This window comes from Mesocricetus auratus, unplaced genomic scaffold, assembly GCF_017639785.1.
Source record: "Mesocricetus auratus isolate SY011 unplaced genomic scaffold, BCM_Maur_2.0 Super-Scaffold_100691, whole genome shotgun sequence".
Taxonomy (NCBI): Eukaryota; Metazoa; Chordata; class Mammalia; order Rodentia; family Cricetidae; genus Mesocricetus; species Mesocricetus auratus.
This window is the reverse complement of record NW_024429267.1, coordinates 670236-687500: the sequence shown is the minus strand read 5'-3', so window position 1 is coordinate 687500 and position 17265 is coordinate 670236. Positions and strand designations below refer to the sequence as shown.

Sequence of the window (17265 nt, the reverse complement as noted above, 5' to 3'; positions counted from 1 at the left end):
TGTCCATAGCTCCTTAGCAAGGGATAGGGGCTTATAAGTCCCACCTCCCTCCAACCTAGAATACTGACTGGCTTGAATCTGTGTAGGCCTTGTGCAGGCAGCCATCACTGCTGTGAATTTGTGAATGAGTGGCCAGTCATGTCCAAAAGACATTATTTGTCTCCAGTCTTCCTTGATCTCTGCCTCTTACAACATTTCTACCTCCTCTTCTATAATGGTCCCCGAGCTGTGTGGGGTGTGTGTGTGTGTGTGTGTGTGTGTGTGTGTGTGTGTGTGTGTGTGAGAGAGAGAGAGAGAGAGAGAGAGAGAATATGTGATATATATATATATATATATATATATATAATGTCCCATTTATGTATGAGAAGTCCACAGACACACTTATTCTCTCACTTTGGTCAGTTATGAGTTTCAGTGTTAACCTCTGTCCACTGAACAAAGAGACTTCTCTGGTGAGGTTTGAGAGCTGCAGCAATCTATGGATATGAAGGTTTGAATTTAAAGGGCAGATTGATACAATGTTAATTTACAAAATATTAGTAATAGGTTGGTTCATCCTAAGGCCTATGAGCTCCCCAACCATTGGTTGTTAGCCAGCCAGATTTACAGTACCAGGCAGATGTCTGTCTGTCTGTCTGTCTATCTATCTATCTATGTTAAGAGAAGCCTTAATATAGCCTCCTGTGTGTTTATTTGGGACTGATGCGGGTCTGGAACCAGGCTGGCGGGAAGGCTTCTCTCAAGGAAAAGGCTTCTCTTTACATATCTATCTATCTATCTATCTATCTATCTATCTATCTATCTATCTATCTATCTGTGGAATGGGCCTTATATCCATCAAGAATGTGGTTGGTTATCCCTATAACACTTGTGCCACTATTGCAGTTGTAGTCATATCTTGCCAGAGTTGTCATTGTAGTTCAATGATAGCTGGGAAAGATTGTTGACATCTTTCCCTGCAGCAGTCTACATAGCACGTTCCAGCTATGAATGCTAGCCATTAGGGAGGAAGCTTCTTGACCAATTGATTTTTCTGTGTCCTATGATCAAAGTGCTTTCAGCAATAGGGTCTTTCTGAGTTCTGGTGGGCAAACAAGAGAAGTTGTAACAGCCTGTGTTGTTTTGGAAGTCTCACAGACACCCTGACCAGCAACTTGAAGGAAGGTAACCTATACCTGGCACTGTCTTTTTCCTACTCTATGTTCATAGCTGCCTTATTCACAATAGCTAGGACATGGAAACAACCTAGATACCAACCAGCTGATGAATGGGTAATAAAGTGTGGTACCTCTACACAATGGAATCTTATTTAGTTGTAGGAAAAGTGAAATAATAGAATTTGCAAACAAACAGATGGAATTGGTGAACATTTTAGTGAGTGAAGTAACCCACACCTAGAAAGGCAAATGCTGAATGTGTGGATCCCAGCACTGAGTCTTTAGACTTTTCTTTGTTAAACTTGGAGAATCCAGGAAATTAGAAAGGACCTATTAGTGAGACTGGGAGGAGAAACATCTTGAGGGAAGGGGTTAGCAGAACACAGGCGATATGAAGGTGAGGTGGGGGAAAAGTGGAAAGAGGGATAGGAGGGTAGGGTAGGGTAGAAGAGGTAATAGGGGGAGGAATAGCTAACACTAAAGATATTTGAAAAAGCCATGTGGACGTGTGTGTGTGTGTGTGTGTGTGTGTGTGTGTGTGTGTGTGTAGGAGGAGAGAGAGAGCAAGTGAGTTTCATTGATCTTACCCTATTACATGGGAGTGACAGGTGTGTGGGGGGGGGAATCGTGCTATTTCCAGAAGCTGCAAGTTGAATTGACATTTTAAAAACAATGATGTATTAAAGACCCTCCTAGATTTTTGTTAATGTGAAGACTCTAGCAGTTTTTGTTGCATTTTTTTTTGTTTTTATGAGACAGGGTTTCTCTGTCTTGTTTTTGAGGCTGTCGGTCCAGCCCAGCCTCGAACTCACAGAGATCTGCCTGCCTCTGCCTCCCGAGTGCTGGGATTAAATTTGTTGCATATTCTTAAAAGGAAGGCCCTTAAGCTTTAAAACTATTTGTGAATAAATATCAGGTAGTTTTTTTCTTAGTTCAGAAGCAAACAAGTATGACCAATTGAGTCCAAATGTATTTATGATTTCCTTCTTAGTTTTTCTATCAAACAGGAAGAAATTAAAAGTATATTCAGAAAAATTAAGGTATAAACAGGTTAAATTTACAATTTGAAAAACAAACTCAAGAAAACTACTGGGAGCATTCTTAAGTAGCTTACCTTCTTCTCTAAGAGTGTTTTTATAGATGCAGTGTAGAAACACTGTCAAAGGCAAGGTGAAGTCCTTAGTGTTCAAATGAAACCCTACCTGTGGCGAGGCGGCCACTTGATACAGAGGCGAACAGACAAGGGCAAAGCACTGAAATGATTGAATACATTAGTCAGCTAATTTGAGCAGACACTCTTGTCTACAATCAATTATCCTGCAGCCCAAATGTGTCCTTCCAATTATACAACATTTAAGTTTGATCCACTGGAGGGAAATGTGTTTCTTTTTACAACCAAAACTCAAGCCCAAATGGAAAGAATTATTTTCAGTCATTGGGGAATCCAACACAAATGAAGGAATGATTTCCTCTTTTCCGTCCTTTACACTCAGGCTCCTCCAGTACAGGATGCCCAGTCAGTTCATGTTATTGTAGCATGTCCCACCTGTCACAGTAGGCTGACCATTTTTATTCACTTTAATGAACGAGTAAGTAAAACCAAATTGAATCTGTTGTTTTTCGTTATTCATAATTAACTTCTTTAAAAAATGTGTTTGAATGTTTTGCCTGCATGTGTGTAAGTGTTTTTCAAGTATTTCCAGTGCCCGTGGAGGCCAGAAGAGGCCACTGGATCTATCCTGCATTGCACTGATCTTTTAATGACCACATTAAGCAAATTCTCTCATGTGGCTGTCTCAGGATTCAGTCTGTGTCTGATTCTTGTGGCCAAAGCCCAGGATGTAAACCTGTTGAAAAATAACGAGGATGGAGACACTAAGTTAGGGTTGTGTTACAGTCAGTTTGCAGTGGTATTCACACTGTCAAGATCTTCCAGATCAAGTCTCTTCAGTGCTATAAGCTGCTAACTGTGTACTCTTTGAACATTTGAAAAGATTGGCATTGCTTTCTTGGAGAAAACTGACACTTTCCTTGAGGTAGCTCCTAAATCATCTGTTGCAAAGGGAAGTGAGCACTCCCTTATAAAGTTGGAACTGTGCACACTGTTAAGTCCAAGCCGATGTCTGCGTTTTCATTGGTATCTTTCTTCCTTCTCAATATGTGTTTTATATTTTATTGCTTACTTTCTAGTATGGCAGGTTTAAGAATTGTGTTTTGGGCATTCCACAATTCCTAAGATATTGGTGAGAGTGTGGGTTGTGTTGTCTTACTTAAAAGAACCAGCTTCTGTTTGATAACCTACTGGAGAAGCGCTTTGATTTAGCTGAGACTCGTTTTGAATGTTTACAGTTGTTTTTTTAATTGAATAGGGCTCAACTAGAGTAATACTTATTCAAGAGCTAGATGATACATTTAAAAATACATATTTATGTTGTCTTTATATTAAACACAGGGTTTCTGTATCCATGGGAGATGGCTATTTACCTGCATTATATCCCATGTTCTGTTTTGGCCCTTGGGGCTATGTGATAAAGGCATATGCCACCTACATGTATGGGGAGGGACTTCAACACATGGCAAGACTATAAATCATTAATCTCATAATTTATATAGGAGCTGTTTACACATTTGAACTTTCCTCCAGAAAAGAAAAAGAGATAGTGGAGAGGGAAGAGGGGAGCGAGAGGCCACCAACCTTATTTCCCTAACGTGTATTCTGAGGTGAACAGAAGTATCTTAGCCAATTAGCCTTTGGAATGTAAGCAAATGCCTCCAGATTTTATTTCTGTTTAAACACATAGCTCTGGGAAGTCAATTTCTAGATAATTCTCAACATCTCTATTTAAAGCCTCTACCATAGAGAAACATGAAATAGTCATCTTCTACAGTCACCTTATACTTGAGGGGAGGCTTTTGGGGGGAGGTGCCCCATTGGATAATCTGGATATTTAGTGAAGTTTCTTCACTCTGCCTAGAATGCTGTTGTCTCCTAACTCTGGCTGGCCTCCAGATGCTCTTGATCGCACCATCCCCCAACAGTTGCATTTTGCTAGGTGTCCTGGCATCAGCTCGGCATTGACATCCTAATATTCAGGCAGCTTCTCAGAGGCCCCTCTACAGGATCTGGGTCTGCTTCTCTGAATGCAGACTCTTCTTCTGTTGTAGAATACTCTTTTAGTACGCTGTGAAGATGTATCTTTGCCAACGTGCCTTCTGATTGGTTTAATAAAAGAGCTGACTGGCCACTAGCTAGGCAGGAAGAAATTAGGTGGGAGAGCCAAACTGAGAGAATGCTGGGAAGAAGAAGTGCAGAGTCATGGGAAACTGAAAAGTCTGGAGGAGAGGCCATGAGACACAGAGTGAGCAGGATGGAAAGTACGTACATGAGTAAGCGAGGCTCAAGGCAGCACATAGATTAATAGAAATGGGTTAATTTTAGTTAAAAGAGCTAGCTAAAAAATGAGCCTAAGCTATTGACAGAACATTTATAATTAATATTAAGTTACTGTGTGGTTACTTGGGGGGTGGCTGGCAGGACAGTAAAGTCCACCCATATCTTCACTACCCACCACCCACGTCCCAGCACTCCCAGGAGACCCACACTCTGCTTTGTGTTTCATCTCCCTAAGGATCCACTCTCTATTTGGATCCACTGCCAAGTGCACCCTGTGTTCTGGAAAGTGTTTCTAGGCAGAAACCAAGGTGGATGTGACTGTTGTGTGTTTTTCTCTCTCTCAAGGGAGCACAGCCCCTATGCCATGTCTTATTTGTCACTTGGATTCTGTTTTTCCTGTTTTACAGCAGTTTGTTTAGTGACAAAAAAGTCTGGTATCATTGTGGCTAAAACTGCAAGTTCTGTCTACCAGGTTTTCAAACTGTTGATCATAGGTCAACTTCTGCCTTTGTCTGTACTTAGAGGCCACAAATTCCTTATAAACCAGTAAAATGATCCATTACCTAGGAGCTAATGATACACTCTAATCTTCAAGTGAAAGATTAGCTTTGCTGTGTAAACTCTTTCTTATAACTGACACGAACACTGCCCAGGTGTCATGTAGAGTCCAGATGGCCCAGCACTTGTGTCTTTGTTATCCTTTCTCCCTGTAGAAGCTTATCCTGGTCTTCATTGACAGGTCATAGGAACTAAGCAAGCTGCCTCTGAAAGTGCAAGATATGCGGTTCTGAAATAGAGTGTGCTTCCCTTGTTGTGATGGAAACTTAAACACTGTGCCGTGTTAGATTATGGAGGAACAAACTTCACAGTGTCTTTCCATGGTTACTGACCTGGTGTTTGATAATCATAACCTTTAACTTCTCTCTAAGTTTTGACTTAATTGAAGAGATGCAGGAATCAGACAAATGGAATTCAAAATAGCAGAATGTAATTTTGACATCCACAATCAGGATGGGGTCTCTTTACTGAGCCCTGGCATATCCTGTCTTTGTAGACTAGACTGACCTGGAACTCACAGCCTGTCTCTCCCTCTGGAGTGCTGTGATTAAAGGTATGTGCCTCTACACCTGGCTTTTAAGTGGTTTTTCTTTTTTTCTTTTTCTTTTTTTCGAGACAGGGTTTCTATGTGTTGCTTTGGAGGATGTCCTGGAACAAACTCTGTAGACCAGGCTGGGTAAAAAGCTCACAGAGATCTGCCTACCTCTGCCTCCCGAGTGCTGGGATTAAAGGCACCACGAATACCAACTTTAAGTTTTTAGTGTGTGTGTGTTTGTGTGTGTGTGTGTGTGTGTGTGTGTGATCTATGTGAGTGCAGGTACATATGGGAGGGGGCTTGCATGAAAAGGCTATAAAAGGACTTCAGACCCTTAAAAGCTTGAGTTACAGGCATTTGTGGGAAGCCTGACTTGCTACCTGGGTGCTAGGATTGGAATTTCAGTTCCCGTAAATATTCAGAAAGCACTCCCAACTGCCATATCATCTCTCCAGTCACCCTAGTCAGCCTTCACAATATATCTTTCCAAATAGAGTTTTGCTCACACCATTGCTGGCAGAGGAATTGGAAAGTTGGAGCCATTTTTCGGGGAGGGGCAGAGCTACAAATCTGGTACCCGTGGTTCAGAAAGACAAAGAGAACTGAGGATTCTTCTGCATGCAGAGTAGCCCCTTCAGTCTTTCCAGTCAGATAGATCACATTTGCCTCTTTGGGGGGGGGGTATTTTTTTATTTTGAAAGAAGGGTATATCTGTCATCTTTCCATTGTTGTGACAAAATATCAGAGAAATCAAAGGAGGGCAGGTTTATTTTGATTCATGGTTTCTAGAGTTCCAGTCTGGGGTCTTTTGGTCCAGTTGCTGTTAAGATGCAGGAGCTCAGCCGGGCGGTAGTGGCGCACGCCTTTAATCCCAGCACTTGGGAGGCAGAGGCAGGCGGATCTCTGTGAGTTCGAGGCCGGGCTGGACCGACAGCCTCCAAAACAATACAGAGAGACCCTGTTTCGTAAAAACAAAACAAAACAAAACAAAACAAAAAAGATGCAGGAGCTCAGCACATCATGGCAGAGATGCCTGGTGGAAGAACTCTCATACGCTCTTAGCAGCTTGGAAGGAGAGGGGAAGGTGCAGAGACATGAGCTGGGAACAAAATATGCCCTTTGAGGGCACATTCCTAAGGGCTACTTCTCCAAATAGTTCCAGCCTTCTAAAGTGTCCTCCACTCTTCCAGTATTCATGCTTGAGATTAAGCCTGGATACAGGGCCCAGTTTAATCTGGTCCCCTGGTCCTGTTGGTGGAAGAGAAGGCCAATTATCTCATGATTTTTCTTATGTGCCTGTTAACTGATTACATAATACTTTTGACAAATGTCTTTTTCATAAAACTTCTCACTTAATGGCTTACAGATAAATTGGCAGTGTCTGTTGTAGACCTTCAAGCCACAGACTGTCATTCTAAATTCTCTGCAAGATTTCATGGGCAGCACAAAATGAATCTGCTATAAAGACAAGGTTTTTCTTCTGTGACTGGGAGTCTTGCTGATTTAAACATCAGGGTGTTGGCCTTTTATTCTCTTAAACAAGCACAATGGGCTTAAGTGTGCTCCCAGTGTCTCACATGGGGTAAGTCTGGGGAACCTTAAGGATACAGAGGAAGTTCACCTTTGCCCAGTGCTGTGGCCTGGTACCCTCTACCCTCTGTCACTACATCCTTTCCCAGCTCAGTACAGTCTCTACCTCACCGCTTTCCTTAAGGAACTCACTTTTTGTTGTTGTTGTTTTGTTTTTCCAGGCAGTTGTTGATAGAAATTTCATGCACATGCCTTTTCGTAAAACACCAGAGATGACATGTTGAGTTGGCAGAGATTGCATGTTTGGCTTTTGTTTCCTGTGACTGTATGATCAAGTCTCAGAGAACACATCAAACCCCAAGTGGCAGACATGAATGCTGCAGGTTGTAGGAGAGCGGGCACTGAGTGTACCAGTCTGTCCCTTCACTGCTCTGCCAGGAAGAGCATTGCATCCTTGCAAACTCTAGCAGGAAGTTTCTGAGGAATCGAATGTTCAAGGTCTCTGTGTTGTAATTTAAGAAAAGTGGCAGAAGAAACATGCCATGTGATAGGGTTCAAGCAGGGGAGGTTTATTGGGGAAAGGGGTCATAAAAAGGGGGAAAGGGAGGAGGGAAACTGACCTCCAGGGACAGGAGCAGAAGGAGAGAGAGAGAGGGAAGGAGGGGGAGAGAGAAACAGAGGGAGAGAAAGAGAGGGAAGAATGGGAGGTGGGCAGGGCTCTTTTTTTAAAAGGGAATGTAGTGAATAGGCACAGGTAGTGCTCTTAGTGGCTGCAGCTGGAGAGCATATCCTGTCAGAATCCCAAGGACAGACCAGTACAGATGCCTGAATACTAACACTGCACCAGCAGCATTCACCTGAAGTGCAGATCGCCAAGCCCCATCCTAGGTCTGGATCACAGCACCATTTTCTGGAGATCCTGGTGACTCAAGTGCACATTTGGGAGGTATCACTGCAGAGGGTTTTAATTGTCTTGTTAAGAGAAGCTTTTTCTTTGCTAGCCGCTTTGGTATATCCCCCGCCAGCCGCCTGGGCTCTGCCGCATTGTAGTCCCCAAATAAACACACAAGACGCTGTATTAATTATGAAGCTGTTGGCCTTGCTTGTTTCTTACTGGCTAGCTCTGACTTAAGTAATTACCCCATAATTGTTAATCTAAGTATGTCTCTTACCGGAGAATAGTTCCAGGATCCTACCCCATGGCGTTACATCTTGAACTCTCCTGTGTTTCCCCTTCCCAGAATCCTCCTGGACTCCTAGCCCCACCTATCTAGATTCCTATTGGCCAGATAGTACTTTATTGACATATACACAGGACTTCCCCAACATTGTCTTTAATTAGGTCAGGTACCAGTTGGAAGTAGTCACCCTGGCCAAGGATGTACGGGTGGCACAAAGCACTCAGTCCTGTACCTAAAGGGCGGAGTCAGCTTGTGGAAGGGTTTACTGCAGGGAAGAATTCTGCTAGCAGAGGAGAATTCTGATAACAGTAGATACTCTTGTGAGCACGTATCTTCACTCTTTTTGCACACATTGATGACAGAGCCTTCTATTCGCTAGCACTATGGATTCACCTGAGTGTGGTGTGTGTCTGTGCCATGGTCTCCTCCCCCACTGCACGATGCTCTACTTCTGTCTTTCACCTCGAAAAGCCATCTGTCTGCATGACCTAGATAGGAAAGACTCCTGCTTCCTCCTCCTCCTCTGTTCTCCAATGACTATTAGCAAGCTAAGCATGGGCACCCATGCTTCTCTGCTCAGGTACCACTCCATTCACTATGCTCTTGGGAGAGTTGGGGAGTCTATTTTCCTTATTTTCCTCACCCACTGTACTCCATTCTTGTCGATAGAGTACTATGTGGATTTCTGCCTTTTACAGCTTTGAACCTGTGTGTGTGTGTGTGTGTGTGTGAGAGAGAGAGAGAGAGAGAGAGAGAGAGAGAGAGAGAGAGAGAGAGAGAGAGAGAGAGAGAATAGTACCTATAAGATGGAGCTGGAATTACCAGTTGTGAACTTTCCAGTATAGGTGACCACTGTCATTTGTAAGAGCAACAAATAATTTAAATGCCTGAGTCATTTCTCTAGGCCCTATTCTAGGGTTTTAAGACTGTATAGATTTTGATAGTCCAGTTATTTGAAGTCTTACCAGTCTGACTGTGCCACCTGTTTTTTTTTTTATTTTAAACAGGTCTTCAGGAAGCTTAATTTCTTTACATGATTGAGCTTTTTTGTTGTTGTGGGCATTTGTGACTGTTCCTTAGTATATACTTTTTGGGGTTCTTGAATCTAATCTGTTGTCAAATTCCTATAGTCAAAGCAGACTTGGGTGTTTTAAGAAAGTTTCTCCTCTTGGAATATTTTAGATTTGTTCAATTCAGATTCATACTTCAAACTGTTGTTTGTGTTTTTAAAAATTATCAAGAAATACCTCACTCCCTTCCTAATGGGGCTAAGTGTTGAGCTGGGCAGTGTCTCCAGGGAAGTACAATGTCAAGTTAGGGATCTGTCTACTATTCCACAGCATCAAGAGCCTGCAAGCCAAACCAAAGATCACTGGGATCAGGTCAGCAAATCCCCATTTCAGTTGTTTATTTTGTTCTGCCTTTGTTTGCCTCTGCATTTCTGCCCCTCCTGTCCTCTTTTGTCCTTCTCTCCTATCCTCTTCTTGCCTCTCTTTCTCGTCTCTCTCTTATCCCCCTCACTTCCCTATATTTCCACTAAGCTCTAGTGATTATACATATTTTATGGATCTTTCTGGTGATTTCATGTTTGTTGTATGAATGTGTGCGTGTCTGAGTATATTGTGAGAATATGTGTATGAGCATGGGGATGTGTGTGGTTGTGAATGTGAGTGCGTGAGAGAGGGTGTGAGTATGTAAGTGTGTATGCGAGTGTTTGGGCGGGAGCTGCTGGAGCTGGCATCAAGGACAGTGTCTGCCGGGAAGTATAGTCACTTTCCCCTGCTGGAGTCTTTTTGGTTGTGTTTGAGTTGCAGATGTGGATCAGCTAGCTCTCCCAGTCTTTCAGATCTCTGAAGTGTGTGGCATAGCTACCACACTCACTGGGTGTACAGCTTTCCATCATACACACAAACACACTTTATACTTGACTTCGTTGATGATAGCATTTAGTTCTGTGTGTGGCACCACCCGCTCTTTCAACAGATGATCATTAGACCAATCCCAAAGGAGTGCTGAAGAGGTAGGGCTGTGAAGACTTATGCTAAGTGTAATTGAGATTCTTTGTCAGCTCACATTTTCATTCACCCTTAGTTTAGACAGTATTACTTTAAAATTACACACAGCAATAAGAAACAAATCATAGGTCCTACAGTCTAGTTGTAGGTAGTAAATAAGAATGCAGATAGAACCCACCTATCATGTGATAAAGACATCCCACTTTTCTTTGATTCTAGGCACACTGTTTACATTTCTTTCAGTGTATCTATCTGATTAGTAATATACATCAGGTCATAATAATTATCGAATAGTATATGACCTTTTAAATAATTCTAAGAATAGGATGAGAAAATTAATTTATCATTTTTTTAATTGGGAGGCAGTTCTTTGGAATAATTAGACTTCGTCCTATTGTTTCGTCCAGTCCTACAACTATGTGTTTCTTATAAAGTCATCTCAAATTTTTCTGAATCATCTTTTTGAGAAATAATTTACATGTAATAAAATATACTTATTTGAAGCATAGTCTAATCAATTTTGGCAGCATCTGTACTCTGTAATCACAACTGTAGTATGTCACTTGAGAGAGAAGCCTAGATGTTATTCAGCATTCTCTCTTTATCACATCCAGATGATTACAAAACCCATTTCACAACCCAGCCTTCCCTCTGCTCTTTACTCCCAGAAAGACTACCATAGTTTTTAACGTGTTAGTCTTTGACAACTTTTCACTTCCTACTGCCATGTAATTTACAACCAGCTTTATACTCATAATCTTTCTCTTTTTTGTGTTCACTACACAATGTTACTAAATTGTGATTTTCCTGAACTACAGTTCGGTCTCATTACCACCACCATCCACCATCCCTGCCTCCATCCCCCACCCTCCAACTCTCAACTCTCTCCCCCAACCACTTCATGTCTAAAGTCCCCCCATGACTCCCCTCAGTTCCTGTCCTCAGTCACTGGTTTTGGGGAAGGGCATTGGTACAGAGTGGCAGCTGTTTATTCAAATCTACTTATAAAGCTGTCATTAGATTTAAATTTGCAAGCTTCCATCTCCCCCTGTCTTAAGTGCCTTTCTGTAATTATCCCAATGTGTCTCAAATGCCTTGACACACATTCAGATTGTGAACTCATCTTAGAGATCAGTGAAGATCAACTCTGAGGTGAAACCACATCAGACGTTTTAACTTTGAATCTGATCAAAGCATGAAGAACTGTCTGACAACAAAGAATGAGGAAAAGTCTACTGTACCTGTCGCATGGTTGTTTTTTGTGTCACGCTATTCTGTACCTTCTTTTCTTCATAAACGGGTGCAATTTCCAACATAAAATTTGAAAAATTATGTACTTTTCTGCATTAGTGTTTGTATTAGTTGAGTCTCGATGAACTCTGGTGTAAATGAATTCCCAGATTTTTTTTCAGGAGTAGTGTTTATAAAGTGATTATTCCCATCTTTAAAATAATCAAAATCTCAGTGTGTGGTTTTCTATATATCCAAGGATGATTTCCACATCTTATATGTAAGGGCCAATACCAGAGTTCTGGTATAATACTAGAGGACAAAGCTTGAAGGTTTACACAGTCTGTTAAGAACTGTTTTGTACAGTTAAGCTGAGTTGGCTGTGACACCATGATTTCATTATCCAACAGTTCATTGCTTGTGGGGAGGCCATGAGCCTCTGCTTTTATTCCCAGAGCTTGACAAGGGAGGAAGGAATGTGCTTGACAGATGAGGCATAGTGACCACACAGGAAGTTTCTATGTCACTTAAAACCCAACAGTTACAGTCTAGGTGCCGGAGATACAAAGTCCAATTAAGTTGAGGAGTGCGTTTTCTATGGCATGCCCTTATGGGGTTTGTTTAACCAGCACAGACAGGATCCATGATGGCTCACAGGCTCCTCTGCACTCACAAGTGGAGCTGGTGCTGGCTGGGAGAACAGTTTACAGCCATAGGCTGGTCTTCAGTATGTCTGTGGGGATGGCAGACTGAAGCGTATTTTGGAGTCTAGTAATTGAAGGCAGCCATTTACCCATGATCAAATTAGGTACAATGTCACATTTTCATGCAGAGTGAACTATGATGTCTGTAGAATCATTTCAAAGCTGCATTATGGAAACTTACTCTGAAACCACAGCTCTTTACACAGCAGGTCAGAGGTAAAAGAATAGACACATTTATCAATGAAACAAGTACTAGAATTTTCTACTCCAGTAGGTCACCTAGCCCCTCCACACCACAGAGATTACCTCATACATAATATTGGTCATTTCATCAAGAAAATAGTTTCGTGGGTGTAGTTTTAAGAATTCTAGTGCCTCTATACATATAAACTGGAGTAGAAATTTCCAGTAAGTAGGTAGTGAGTAGTATGAGCCAGGTTCCTCTCTGTTGGAGTGGGTGTTTCCAGACAGGGAAGAGGAGGAAGCATGGGTAATAGATGAGATTTGGAGACATCAGTGTGAACTTGGATTAGTTAATGTAAGCACAGCTGGCTAGATGGAGACATGTTAAGGCATGTGTATATGCACACACACAGGGCAGTGTACACACATTTCCTCTCCCACCTGAGGGAACTAAAAGAAGCGGTGTCATGATAGCTAGGAAGTACAGTCCCCTCCCAGGCCTTTGATGCTGATTCCAGTCTCTAATATAAAGAACTACTGTGCTGAGAAATGGCTGCTTTCAGGAATGGGCAAGGAATGTGTGAGTTCAGAGAGTAAGTACTGTAGTGCCAGAAACCAAGGGCGTGCTGAACCTAAATATCCACATATACTCACACATGTGTTTAACTAACAGTGTAGAGGGACACTGGAGCTGTGGAGTGTGTGAAAACTCTGTATGTCCTCTCAATTTTTCTGCAGGTCTAAATTATTCTTTCAAAGGTCCCTAACATGCTGTACATGGTGGCACCTGCCTGTCATCCCAGTTCTTAGAGGCTTAAACTGGGGATTATTGTAAGCCTGAGGCTAGCCTAGCCTACCTAATACATAAATTCCAGGCTAGCCAAGGCTACATAGCAAGACTGTCTCAAAAATCAAAACAAGGGCTGGAGAGATGGCTCAGTGGTTGAGAGCATTGGCTGCTCTTCCTGAGGACCCAGGTTCAGTTCCCAGCACGTACATAGCAGCTCACAACTGTCTGCAACTCCAGTTCCAGGGGATACAACACCCTCACAGAAACAAATGTATACATAAAAAAAGAAATAAGAAAGCTAAAACAAAATCTCATTTTTAAAAATGGAAATACTGCCCAGGCAGTGGTGACATATGCCTTTAATCTTAGCACTTGGGAGGCAGAGGCAGGTGAATCTCTGTGAGTTCCAGGCCAACCTAGTCTACAAAGCTATACAGAGAAACCCTGTCTTGGAAAAAAAACTAAACGAAAAAAAATCTGGTAATATTATTTTAAAAGCCTCAGAATAACGCAGTGGCCTCTCTTCTGCAGCTTTGACAGTGTTTCCTGCCTTGCTGAGTCAACTTCCCTCTCAGACATCACCTTTGATGGCAATCCAATAGCTCAAGAGTCATGGTACAAACACACAGTCCTTCAGAATATGATGCAGCTGCGCCAGCTAGACATGAAGAGAATCACAGTGAGTGCCTTTCTGTGTGCCTCCCTGCTCCCCTGAGCATGGTGTCCCGTGTACCTCCCGGCTCCCCTGAGCGTGGTGTCCCGTGAACCTCCCTGCTCCCCTGAACCTCCCTGCTCCCCTGAGCGTGGTGTCCCGTGAACCTCCCTGCTCCCCTGAGCGTCGTGTCCCGTGTACCTCCTGCTCTCCTGAGCGTGGTGTCCCGTGAACCTCCCTGCTCCCTTGAGCGTGGTGTCCCGTGAACCTCCCTGCTCTCCTGAGCGTGGTGTCCCGTGAACCTCCCTGCTCTCCTGAGCGTGGTGTCCCGTGAACCTCCCTGCTCTCCTGAGCGTGGTGTCCCGTGAACCTCCCTGCTCCCCTGAGCGTGGTGTCCCGTGAACCTCCCTGCTCCCCTGAGCGTGGTGTCCCGTGAACCTCCCTGCTCCCCTGAGCGTGGTGTCCCGTGAACCTCCCTGCTCCCTTGAGCGTGGTGTCCCGTGTACCTCCCTGCTCTCCTGAGCGTGGTGTCCCGTGAACCTCTCTGCTCCCCTGAGCGTGGTGTCCCGTGAACCTCTCTGCTCCCCTGAGCGTGGTGTCCCGTGTACCTCCCTGCTCTCCTGAGCGTGGTGTCCCGTGAACCTCCCTGCTCCCTTGAGCGTGGTGTCCCGTGAACCTCCCTGCTCCCCTGAGCGTGGTGTCCCGTGAACCTCCCTGCTCCCCTGAGCGTGGTGTCCCGTGAACCTCCCTGCTCCCTTGAGCGTGGTGTCCCGTGTACCTCCCTGCTCCCCTGAACCTCCCTGCTCCCCTGAGCGTGGTGTCCCGTGAACCTCCCTGCTCCCCTGAGTGTGGCCTTCTGTGTACTTTGCTGCTTTCCTGGGCGTGGCTTAGGAAATTGAGCTTCCAGTTGTATGAGTGCTTGTTAATTTTAGCTAATTAAGAAATTATGAGTTATTGTGATTATATACTTAATAATTGTAAGTATAGAGTTGTTTTTAATCATCAATCCCATCTCTACTTTAATCAAATAGGGATTTTAAAATTCCTAGGCTCCCGTTTAAGCCAAACTCTACATTTATTTAGCCAATAATAAGTGATATAGTGTCATGCTGGAGCTATAGAGCAGTTTGACACCATGCTTGACCACTCCTTAGCAGTTAGTCTTTCTTCATCTCCTTTTCCTTCATGTAAAGCACTAATCCTGGGTACCCCACACCACAGGATTGTGGGAGGATAAAATGTAAAACCCTGAAGGGTGCGAGGCCGCTAGAGCTTTGTGTGGAGTTTTGTGGTTGCTGGTATTGCTGTTGATGAAGATATCATACCTCCTAATGCATTCAGCCTTTTCTAGTCATTCTCTTTCTTGTTAGTATCTTCTATAGTGAGACTTTCTTCTTTTCAATGTGGCCACTGCCCTAAGGGAATCTGCGTCTAGTTCTTCAGGGTATGGTGTATACCAGCATGCACTGTCTCCAAGAAGGTGTGTAGTAAAGAGACCTGTCTGCCTCTCCTCCATGATACCCCACATTTATTCAAATACTTCCTTTCTCCGAAAATATCCAAGAATAATCGTTATGTGGTCATCTCTGTCCTTGAAAATATACCAAACTTCTACTTACTTTTCCCCTAAGCTGTGCCATTTTGATGTGGAGTCTGCGGCTAGCTTTACTCGATTGCCTTGTGACTTATTCTTTGAATGTCAGCTCCTCTCTGTGCTACACCTCCATAGATCATTTAGTGACACTGCGTAAGTGGTAAATGGCTAAGCATGTAGATGATTTCCTGAGTACAGTGGGCCCTGGGGTTTTCTTGGGCTCTTCTTCCGTGATGGAGAGACACTTCTTTGTCCCCTCTGTTTACCCAGACATTGGCTGTCAACAGTGATCTGTATTTTAGAGGCTCTCTTTCCCTTTTTCTCCATGTCTTTCTTAATTGAGCATCCTGGACACTTCTGATTGCTCTTCCTGCTGAAGATGAGGCAGAAAAAATGCAGAGCTAACCCCTGAGGAGTTGAGCATGTTGTATGTTATACCTGTCTATGCTAGCAGTATACATGAGTAGTTGAGCGCATGGTTACATTCTGTTGTATGTCAGACTTGTCTATCCTAACAGTATACATGAGTAGTTGAGCACGTGGTTGCATACTGTTATATGTAATACCTTTCTATGCTAGCAGTATACATGAGTAGTTGAGCACGTGGTCGCACACTATTGTGTGTCAGACCTCTCTATTTTACCAGTATACAGTGTTTAGGGGTAGAACCCCTTTCCTTCTCTTTCTACAGCAGGTGCTCTATAGATGCCCCCCCGCCCCGCCTCTCTGCCTCACATAGTGCTGCAGAATGCAGTTGGATTCACCAAAACTCAATATCGACTTGTTGATCCGTGGAAATGTCTCTAAATTTCATGTGTAATAAAGGAGAATGATACCATATATGATTGTTACCCTCATACATCCCACGGAGTGGATTATCCCAGGACCCAGGAGTATGACAGGGTCACCTGCTCTGCTGAATAGACAGTGGTTCTGCAGAACACACAGCTGTAAACGTGAAGGTGGAGTACACAGCACATTTGCCCCTTCACAGTTCAAGTCTTTAGTTAAGAATTAATCTCAGATTTAAAGAAACGTTTAAGCACAGAACAGTTTTTGAGCGTACAGTGCTGTCAATTCTGCAACAATTCTACAGCAGTGATGCACTCACATGACCACATTCTGACCAGCACAGTTGAGACACTACATTGGAAAGTGACTAGCACTTAATTCTCATGCCACATTCAACCTCCTCCAGTGATACATTGCTTTTCACAGTAAAACGACCCACTTTTTTCTCACCTTTCCTGATTGTGACATTTGGGAAGGTTATGGATGAGTTCTTTTGTAGAATGACCTCACTTCAAGATTTCCCACTGTTACCTTGAAATTAAATTTTAGGTGACATATATCTTCAGCATGAACATCAGAGTGATTTTCCTTTATTCTCATTGAATTCTGTCAGTAGGTATGTTATCCATTCTTACCCCTTTGCTGGTAATACTTATTCAAATGAAGATCATGCCTGTAGGATCTTTCTTATGAAGTTATTCATTCTGTTTGTGATCTTGTTCCTCACACAAAATGCCCGTTAGTTTACATCAGTATAATGAGGTAAACAAAAACAAACAGCTGACTTAAATCATTCTAGACCAGGAAATGAGTGTCAGAGTATCCATTCTGAGGCTGGGTGTGAAGGATGAACACCCTGCACCTCACATGCATTCCACTGGTAACTGATTGTGTATTTACTAATGATATAAAATACATATCTTTCAGTTTGCACGGTTTGCTTTTTCAAA

General features: G+C 43.1%; 1 protein-coding gene and 1 long non-coding RNA gene across 9 annotated transcripts in view; one reads left to right on the top strand and one right to left on the bottom strand.

Moving 5' to 3' along the window:
* The window catches only part of Lrrc49 (leucine rich repeat containing 49), a 103345-nt gene that overhangs the window by 47923 nt on the left and 38157 nt on the right, over positions 1-17265 (top strand). For all 8 annotated transcript variants that reach the window (XM_040739675.1, XM_040739673.1, XM_040739678.1 and 5 more), the window contains one exon: positions 13809-13956. In XM_040739675.1, coding sequence (XP_040595609.1) covers positions 13809-13956 — 148 coding nt within the window. The remainder of the gene's footprint in view (positions 1-13808; positions 13957-17265) is intronic.
* Positions 6370-8401, bottom strand: LOC121137469. The gene is made up of 2 exons (XR_005874701.1): positions 8347-8401; positions 6370-6892 (listed from the first exon to the last, which is right to left on the bottom strand). It is a non-coding gene; the product is annotated as an uncharacterized LOC121137469 (long non-coding RNA).